The sequence below is a fragment of the Sinocyclocheilus anshuiensis genome, unplaced genomic scaffold (genome assembly GCF_001515605.1).
Source record: "Sinocyclocheilus anshuiensis isolate Anshui unplaced genomic scaffold, SAMN03320099.WGS_v1.1 scaffold552, whole genome shotgun sequence".
NCBI lineage: Eukaryota > Metazoa > Chordata > Actinopteri > Cypriniformes > Cyprinidae > Sinocyclocheilus > Sinocyclocheilus anshuiensis.
In genome coordinates, this window is record NW_015554362.1 from 968,096 (window position 1) to 979,060 (window position 10,965).

Consider the following 10,965-nt stretch of genomic DNA (forward strand, 5'->3'; position numbering starts at 1 on the left):
AAACACACAGCGTCACACACGGCGGGCTTGAGTGAGGAATGGCCGGCGGGCTTGAGAATGGCGGGGCTGGTGGATTTGATGAAGGAGCGGCCGGCGGGCTTGCGGCAACCACATGGAGCAAGTTGGGATTAGCGTGAGCAATGCAACTATACATCGAAGACATTGTGATTGGCATAAAAAGACCCGGGCACTGCATGAAACACGAAGCTGTCTACATAAATCTAATAGAGTCCCTAATGTAGGCCTAGTAGCTCTCACGACGCTGCCAAGATGTCTCATACGCTGAAAACGCTAAGGGACTCCAGTACAACGGGAACAGATTTTCGGCCGTACTGCCCAGATGCACAATGTACGGTTGGTCGACAACTTTCTATAAACATGCACGCTGGAGTCTAATATGTACAATTCATGCCTAAGGCGCTCGTTTGGCAGCTTTGAATAATTCAGCTTTCCTCTCAAAAGACAGATGCTATTAAAAAATGTCTGGATTTATTATTTGTGACAGAATAATTGAAGATTAAAAGCTGGCCAAAGAAACAGAGAACTGCCTTATTATTCCGTTCAAAAGGTCCTGTATAATTGACAAGCTTAAATGAGAAATAAATTCTTCCGACAGTTCTGTTCGGAGGCTAAAATATTGCTAAGTTGGTGCACCGATGCCTTATTGATCTCCAACATGACAAAACAAAAAAAAAAAACCTTAATGGAGGCTTTGGTGATGAGTTTTCTTTCAGGCAACATGAAACATTTTACTTCCATAACACATTTACAAGGATTTAACACAAAGAGAAGCTTGATGAGGAACTGATTAGATTGTGAAAAGTGGCAAAGCATTTATTTATTTGTTTATCTATCTTTGGAATAACATATTTCGAAGAGTCATTCAAAATTAACCTGGCAACCCATAGGCTATAAAAGTAAACATTTTGAAATTATTTTGACTAGAAAAGAAGACAACGAATATACATATAGTTGGGATTGGTTTGATTCTTTAATCCTTTTGAAAGAAAATGACCATTTATTTGACCAAAATCAGTAATATTGTGAAATATTATTATAATTGTTTTCTATTTAAATATATTAAAAAATGTATTTTACTCTTGTGATTCAAAGCTGAATTTTCAGCAGCCATTACTCCAGTCTTCAGTGTCACACGTACTATAATAGATTTAGGTTTTTTGTAACATTGTAAATGTCTTTATTGTCATTTTTGATTAATTTAATACCTCCCTGCTGAATAAAATTATAAAGAAAAAAAAGACCCCAAAATTTTAAACAGTAGTGTATATTTAACCATGCAACATCGATAAAGTGACGCACACATGATGGCGGGACATTTTGTCAATCACTTGGTTCCTCTTTCTTTGACAATGTGTCGACAAGTACCGCCCACTTTAAATATGTTCATCAAATATATTCTGATTGGCTGTGATTGTTTCACATCAAGCTGCATTTTCAGTGGAAAGACAAACTGCTGCTTGTCACTGCAAACTTGTCGGGTTAAGACACTGAAAAACACCCTTACCCTTACCCTTAAATACTAGTCTCTTTGAAAGATGACAAGTTTTGCCATTTCTTTGGATTCAAGTCGAAGAAAAACAGTTCAAACAATGTATTGGAATTATTTGCATAAAGTATTTGTACAAAAATATACAAGGCACTGTCCTTTTCAGAGTCTTAAAATACAACAGAGTGAAAGTCACTGACCATGTTCTATTTCGAATCTGAAGATGAAAACTCTAAAATTCTGAGATGAGAGTTTTTTTTGTTTTTGAAGAGTTGAGAATTTCAAGTCCTGTTTGATGTGATATTTTAAAACGACCTTCAGTGGTTGGTGTTCTCTTTTCTCTATTCTGTGTCTCTCTTCCTACACAGTTACATTTAAACGGAACACTTTCATAATCAAGTAAGACGCCCCACGGCATGGTTCCCTAATTTTACAAGCATTCACAGGAAAACATTTAGTCAAGTTAAAACAGACTTATTAATATAAACTTCTGCAAACTGAGATGGTTTGAAATTGATAAAACACATGAAAGACAGGATATTCAAATTCATGTTAAGCCAAATTAATTTTAGGATGTCTTTTCACACTACAGTTTTTGCCGCAAACTCGTGTCTTCTCGGACAGTTCATGTAAGGTTTGAAACTGATATGAAAGAAGTTCAAAAATGAATCACAATTCATTATATATACTGTGTTTGCCAATTATAAAATAAAGCATTTCTCATTGCCACTCGTCACTGAAGTTGCCTTTAGAAGCTCACATTCAGTGCATTTTATTGCAATGCATCAGGGGCAAACAGACAGTTTGTCTGTGCATCTAAAGTTTTGGTAGCAAAAAAAAAGAGAATAAAACGGCAAACTGGCATCATCTTCTCACAGTCCCTTGCTACAGTGGTAAACAGCTGCCGCTAGAATTCCCAGCGGTACGTACATTGATGATGAAATCGTAACGCAGTTCAGAACCAAATATTATTACAGTATGACGAGCGACATCTAACTCAGCTACAGACCAAGAGTCAAAAACAGCCTTAAATGCAATAGCCATGTCATTAAAAAACAAGTGCATTAAACTATAGCTGTGGCATCCAAAAAGTCTGAGACAACTAGTTGTAATGCAAATTGCTTTCATTTTTAAAATATGATTATAAAATAATATATGATTATAATGTATATTATAATAAATAAAATATATTATTGTAATTATATAAAATGTAATATTATAATATATAAAATGTATAATATTTATTATAATAAATAATATGATTATAAAATATATTATCTGCATAACAATTAGTCAAATGTCAAAAGTCCAAAAAAGTTTTGCTTCCACTGAAGCAAGAAAATATGACCATCTGTACAAAAGAGACACTTGATCACAACATTTAAGACTTCACAGTAATAAACAGGAAAATAACAATCACTACATTTAATAAATAAAAAAAAAAGTGCAGAAATATTTCTTTAATGTCATAACTCTGCAATGGAAGTTTGAACGAATATTAAATAATCGGTTCAAATCTGCTTCACAATAATAAACAGGAAAATAACAATGTTAGTGTTGTAATACTAATCGATTTTGAAAAAAAAAGCTATTTCAGACATAAAGCAGCTCTACACACAACAATAGTGTCACTATTCAGCTCAATTTAGTTAAGTGTTGTTTCAATTTAGTTCAATAGCTGTCAATGTTGCGAAGTTAATCATTTATGAAATGAGTTCAATTCAGCTAAAGTATAAGCAGCTCTACAGAAGACAATAGTTATTCAGTTCAAGTTAGTTTAGTGTTGATTTTAATCAATACTTCAATAACATTGTAGATGTGGCAAAATTAGTGATTTCATATCTCATACTTGTTATTTATCTTACTTTAAACTATCTCACAAATACCCCCTTTTTTACTCTGAGGTGAAGTTTTGAACATTTCATTGCATTTATTTCCAGGTTTACATGAAAACATCTCAAATTTTTTAAGCAGGCAGACTTGTGGACGCCACAGTAGACAGTCTCATACATCACAATGGAAACACGGGCTGTCTAACTTCAGCAACTTTTGAGTAACACACACACACACACACACACACACACACAAAGCTGCACTTGAAGATTCTGATTAATTGTGTCTCATCTCATTGTTTTATTTCAGTCCTGAACCTTTCACAGGCTAGTCGGAGTACAATAAAGTGTCATTTGTGGTGGCCCACAGCTACAGAACACAATGAACAACAAAAACAATCACAGTTAAAGCTCTGCAGGGTTGCAAAAAGGTGGAACATTTCCAGTAAATTTCGGAAATATTCCAGAAATTTTGGAAACTTTCCAGGATTTTTGGGAATATTCCAGGGATTTTTGGAAAGTTTCCAGAAATGTACCAGAAATTTTCCACGCCTTTGCAACCCTAGTCTTGAGAGTTTAAGTTTCTACAGTTCATGTAAGGTCACTAAAGCATTTTCCTTTGTTCCTGGATGGTTTGGCATCTTGCTGTGCACAGTCGATGTCGCTTGTTACAAGCAAAAACTAAATAAATACAGTGCGTACATGCATAAAATATGAGGCTCTGATAAATAAGGCTCTGATGTGAGGATTTAAGCTCCAAACATGATCTCAGTTACCCTACAGACTTAAAGTCCAAACCATTTCAGAAGTCCTGATCCTGCTGGGCTGTACTGATGCCCCTGATGTTCGGCAAAACGACTCAAGAGGCGGTCTGCAAAAAGTCGCTGGATTTTGATTTTAGAAACCTATTAAAGCTAAAGCATTTCTGGCATTGTTGCAGAAACGTACACAAATGCACATTTCATTTGTGGCTACTGTGCCTATTCAATTACAGGAACTGCAAGTCTCAGAAATGAAAAGAAAGAACAGTTCCCCTCAATTTCTGTTTTTTTTTTCTTCCTCACTAAAAGGGTTCTTTTCACAGCGGCACTTGTATGTTCTGTACAATAGCAGCGCATGGTCTACTATTAATAAGCCTTGACGTTTATTTGCGGTCAGGTTGAAAGTGTACCGAAGTCTTACCGAACTCTCCTGGCACGGAGATCTCATACACACAGGACTGGCCCGTGGTGTAGTTGTGAGGGTAGTTTGGGGACAAAATCGTGCCCTCTGAACCCGTCGACCGGCTTCCACATGGAGCTGGAAGAAACAAATGAAAGTTCAGTTTGAATGCATGTATATATCTAAAACGCAACCAAATGTTTGGCTATATGCAATTAACAAGACTTTAAAGGGGCTATATGCAATTAACAAGACTTTAAAGGTGGATTAAATCATTTATTGCTTGTTTTACAGACCAATTTTATCATGTGGATCAGTCAACTTTCTTTCTTGATTTGAAGCGTTTTAAAACTCAAACTATTAGCCAGACTCTTTTAAAAACGTAACATTTATGGTGCAAAAACACAAAAAACAAAGGCAAAGATGATATATATATATATATATATATATATATATATATATATACACACACACATAATAAACAATAAATAAGCTTTCCATTGATGTATGGATTGTTATGATTGGACAATATTTGGCTGAGACACAACTATTTGAAAATCTGGAATCTGAGGGTGCAAAAAAAATCAAAATATTGAGAAAATCACCTTTAAAATTGTCCAAATGAAGTCCTTAGCAATGCATATTACTAATCAAAAAATAAGTTTTAATATATTTACAGTAGTAAATTTAAAAAATATCTTCATGGAACATGATCTTTACTCAATATCCGAATGATTTTTGGCCTAAAAGAAAAATCTATAATTTTGACCCATACAATGTTTTTTTGGCTATTGCTACAAATATACGCCAGCGACTTAAGACTGCTTTTGTGGTCCAGGGTCACATACATATAATTACATTAAATATTAGATTAATCAGATTAAATACTTAAAAAAAAGAAATTGTTGCCCAGAAGTTGAAGCACTTAAATTGCTATAAAGAAAAATAAAGGCTAAACAGAAATATAAAAAAAAAAAACAGAAAAGAAAGAAAGAAAGAAAGCACATAACAAAATTACTAAAACTAAAATTAAAAACTGAAAATATAAAATTCAAAATATAAATATATACTAATAGTATACAAATAATACAAAAATAACACTTATGTGATGCATTTTTTCCTTAAATTGTTTAAATAGTATAAATGTATGTTGTCAACAATTATTTATTGATTTAATTATTTTGTCGTACACATACTGTGCCACAATTTTAGAAAAATGTTCGTTTATGAATTTATGCTGATCAAGTGTCCTATATGTAGTTACATTATAGCTGAATTATATTACAAATTATAAACCCTTACAAAACATAATTTATTGTAAAACTGCCTTGTAAAGAAATATTGATGTTAATACAAAATATACTTTGCTTCATTTAAAAACATGTGGCATAAATAAAATGTCCATTTTTGCCTCACGGCCAAAACTATTTTTTGTAGTTTTATCTCCCACTGTAAGGAGGAGCCACAGTTATGCCGAAGGCACCGATAAGAGACTCCATCTCATGCAGGCCTACATTTTTCAAAAAAACATTTGTCAAAAATAACAAGTATATAAATAAAATAAAGTAAAACTTTTGCTTTGTGAAAAGTGGAAAAAATGAGTCCACCTTTAACTGAAAGTTCATTTGAGAAGGAACTTTTATAGTTGAACCATTTTAACAAAGGCAACATACAGTAAGGTGTAAATCTATATAATATGGCACGATATGACAGCTGCGGCAGGAGCGCTAGAGTTATAGCGAGCATTGTTAACAGTGCTCAGTCATTCATCAACCAGCTAGAACAGAATTATAGGCCTGACAATAATACTTTTCCATCTCATACTCTAAAATACAACCTATAGAGTCTTTTTAAGATACAGTCTTTATTCCGTCATCGATTAGAAGGCCATTTGAATTATTTCTTCACAATAAGCCATACAATTTAGCATAATGCAAGAGAGATGGGCAAAAATAATGGCAAAAGCGGGATAAAAAGTGATTAGGATCTAATGGAGCAGGCAGAAGCTTTCATCCAGTCATACGACTTTGCAAAATATAAATCTTTCTTTCGAGTGACATTTATATTCTTTGACTTGCACAAGTGGGAAAACCGCTGCCCTGTTTGCATTATTTGATGTGAAATTCAAAGTCTCAGTGCGGGTTTATTATTGCTGATCCCACAATATTCTGTGGTGAAATATTAATTTCAGAGGATTAGCAAACAAGACACGGTGACAGAATCAATACATCAGAACACTAAAATCATTCACTCCCGAGTCAAAGAACATCGTCATTTGTGACTCATGTTATAATTGTTCATCTCTGCAGATGATTGTTCATGTCAATTTAAACATCTCCCAGTGCTGGAGTTACACAAATCTATAAATGTAGGCTGCGTCTCAAAGGAAGAAGTACACAGATGCGGTATACAACTCATACAATGACTTTCAAAGGGTGCTGATTTCTTTCCAAAACTGCCTATATAATTAAGATCCATCTTTTCACACTGAAGACAACTGAGGGATTCATACACAACTGTTACCAAAGCTTCAAACATTCACTGATGCTCAAGGCAGCAACATGATGCATTAAGATCTGGGCGTGAATACATTTGAGAAGGATGATGAGGTGTAAATTTTGCTTAACCATCTTATTATTGCATTAAGTACTGCCCTTCAGAAGCTACAGAAATGATTTAAATGTTTCCCAGAACACAAAACAAGTACAATGTACCTTGATCATTCAGTTCCAAAACTTTTCCGAAAGCTCGTATAGTGGTGCACGTGTCTCTCAATTGTCCTCAGTGTGAAAACACGGATGTCAGAATCATACAGTCACTCTTGGAAAGGGGTCAAATATGATGAAGATGCTAGAAAAACAAATAATGCGCAGGACCTGGAGGATTTTTCACAATAACAGTGGGCAGCTGAACTGCTCGGGACAAACAGCTTTCACAAAACAAAGAAACAGTCATTGATCATCCAGCTAATGACACACATTAAGAATCAAGTGTTCATAAACTTTTGAACAGGGACATTTGTGTAAATTCATCTAATTATTTTATCTAGTGGACTATATGCATACATAACATCTGGTAAATAGCTTATTCAGAGAAGTACTGAATGAGAAAAAAATAAAAAACAATGCGATTTTTATTTTGTCTAATTTTGTTAAAATTCTTAACATTTTGCAGAGATATACATTCACACATACTGTACATACACACACAGCATATATGATATCTGCTCTAACTTGAACTGAAACACTGTAATTTCAGTCTTGTACTGTATCTATATAGTATACTGTATCTCTCAATATTTACAATAGCCAATTAAAATCCAAATATCTAATGCAATAAGTAAAATATTGTAAAAATAGACAGTTATCAAATTATCAAGGCATGTTTTAAACTTTTTATAACTAAATGAACTGAAAGAATATTTGATTATTTTCATTTATATACAGCGATCAGTGTTATTTTAGCATCTTTGAGATATTATTATCATTTATATTAACATTAATATTAACAACAATTTATATTAATAAAAACATTTTTTATTTTGTTTATATTTCAATTTGTTAATGTTTTAGTAATTTAGTTGTCTTCTTGACATTTTTATTAGTTTTTATATTCAGTTTTAGTTATTTTAGTACATCTAGATCTAAACTAAATGAAAATGAGAAATGTTGCCTGGGCAACGAGCTGAAATAAAATATTTTTTTTTTTTTTTTTACCAAAACATCATGTTTCTAAATGAAGTTCACGGAGACCAAGGCGGCAGACAGCGCATCGTTTGTTTTCTTTATTTTACAAAAGCACACAGTTTTGTTGTTATTATGTGTGTATACAAATAAAAGTAAACCCTTTACAGATTTGATTAATGTATTGCTCTTATCTGTACGATCAAAACTGACGGAGTAATTTAAGTTCTTTTAGGGGCTTTCAAAAAAAATGCAACAAAACGCGCCAGCGCGTTTGTCAACCCCAGAGGGTTAATAAACAGCAATATTTTCACTACAATAAATATTTATTTACTGTATTTACTAAAATATTACAATACATGAAAATGCAACAACGCTTTTGTAAGTAAATTGTTGAATTGATTCAAAGAATTGAATCTTTAACACTGTGCTTGACAAAAAAAGAGATGCTATTAAAACACGAGAGAAGAAAAGATAGTAAAACTAGTCTGATAATCACATGCACTTCTGGAAACTTAATGGCCAAATAAAAAGCACTTTAACAATGTTGTCAAATCACTGTGACTATATTGTAAAGATCCAATAAATCGCACAGTCCTGCTATAGACCTATATAAAGCCAGATTATAAGTATATTATTTCCGACTTCCTTTGTGAGGGATCAATCCTCTCCAACTCCCCCATAATTCACACTCTCCACACATGCACATGTACACCGTGTCCCAGCCGTCTCCAGAGGCACAGGTAAGCCACAGTGCATAATCCAGCATCTCTTTACACCCCTGAGCTGGTCTAACAGTGTGTAAGAGACAGCCGTCAGATGCCCTGTCAAGTCCTTGTGGGCTTGTGTGCACAGGGTGACACAGTCCATACACGAGACCCCTGCACAAACACATCCATTATTAATCAATGCTTTGCAGGCGGAAGAGCACAAGCCTGACACGACACCTATGAAGAGACTGGCAGGAATTAAGAGTGTTATGACCGGTGTCTCATCCTCCATGAAAAAAAACGCAGAGAGCAGAGTAATTGGCAGGAGATGGATCTGGACAGAGACTAGCATTTGAGGAGTAAAAACATAAAAATGTGTAACTAGTGTCGAGGCACAACTAACTGTAGGATAGTTTTACTTCTACATCTGTAATCTGACAAATTTGAATGTGTAATAGGATGTGAAAATTTTATTGAGAATCAGTTGGATAATGAAAATTGAGAGTTAGACTATACTGGAAATAAATTACTTTTTTTTTATAAGGTTTTTGAAAGAAGTCTCTTCTGCTCACCAAAGCTGCATTTATTTGATCAAAAATACAATAAATATGAAATAATATAACATTTTAAAAGACCTGCTTTCGATTTGAATATATTTTAAAATATGAAATAATATAACATTTTAAAAGACCTCCTTTCAATTTGAATATCTTTTAAAATTACATTTATTCCTGTGATGCAAAGCTGAATTTTTAACATCATTACTCAATATTTTTGTGAATGTATTTTTTAGGAATCTTTGATGAAAAAAAATCAAAAGAACAGCATTTATTTCAAATATAAATCTTTTGTAACATTATAAATGTATTTACAGTCACTTTTGATCAATTTAATGCAGCTTTGCAGAAAAAAAAATATTAATTTAGATCAAATAATAGAAAATAACAATAACAGAAATAATTCTTTAAAAAAATCACTTAATTTTAAAAATACAATTTTTTTTTAACATTAAAATAGAAAACAGTTCTTTTAAATTGTAATATTACACAATACTACTGCATTTTTGATCAGATAAATGCAGCCTTGGTAAGCAAATGAGACTTTTAAAAGCATTAAATAATCTTAACGTGTATTATATACCAGAATAGAGTCAGGTGACTGAAAAAGTGGTTAAAATGTAAGAATTCATGAAATCAACCAAAAAGGAAAGTCGTTTCAGAAGCTGAGCAAATTATTACATGTTATTCAACGATTACAAAGCTTTGTATTATTTGGAATAACGTAATGTCAGTTAGACCAGGAGCATGTTTTAAAGGGGTCCTATTATGCTCTTTTACAAAGCCTTGATTTTGTTTTGGGTTGTACTAGAACAGGCTCTCATACTAGGTTGTTCGAAAAACACATTATTTTTCACATATTTTACAACACCTCTCTCCCCAGTCTGGCATGAACGGCTCGAATAGTTCCTGTATCAAATGAAGGCTCGCCTTCTGAAATACGACATGTGCTGTGACGCAACCCAGGCAACGATTATTTCTGTGAAACAAAGCAAAACCAATTTTACACTGTGTCTACACCGGACGCGAGTGGCGCGGCGCGACACAATACTATGGAACTCACTATAATCAGTGATGCTGTCTACACCATAGATATATATATACATATCTATGGTCTACACTGGATGCGGCGTGGCACGACACGACAAATCCCCGACAGAAAACTGCTGCTGCGTTCTATTCATGATGTATTGACACTCCCCGACAGAAAACTGCTGCTGCGTTCTATTTAAGTATTGACACAAATTTCAAATGATTTTCAACAGTCGCTTTGTCGCGTCCAGTGTACTAGACAGACTTTAGCTGTTGCGGCGCAGACACGGTGTTATTCACCTATCGAGAAGGAACAAAGCAACCTTTCCGATCGCAGGCCTTCCGCTCCTTGAGCGGAAAAAGCGCTAGAAAGTTGATTCGATATTTACACGGGTCCTACTTCTTGCCTTAAGCCTTCGTTTGTTCCGCAGACGTTTTCCTCTTTTGTTTTTTATCTGCCATCTCTATTTGTCTGTCTCTCTG

General features: G+C 33.9%; 1 protein-coding gene across 1 annotated transcript in view; it reads right to left on the reverse strand.

Annotated features, from left to right (window-relative positions):
• The window catches only part of LOC107671459 (CUB and sushi domain-containing protein 3-like), a 292,685-nt gene that overhangs the window by 136,597 nt on the left and 145,123 nt on the right, over nt 1-10,965 (reverse strand). Inside the window, exon 31 of the mRNA XM_016464380.1 lies at nt 4,522-4,638. Coding sequence (XP_016319866.1) covers nt 4,522-4,638 — 117 coding nt within the window. The remainder of the gene's footprint in view (nt 1-4,521; nt 4,639-10,965) is intronic.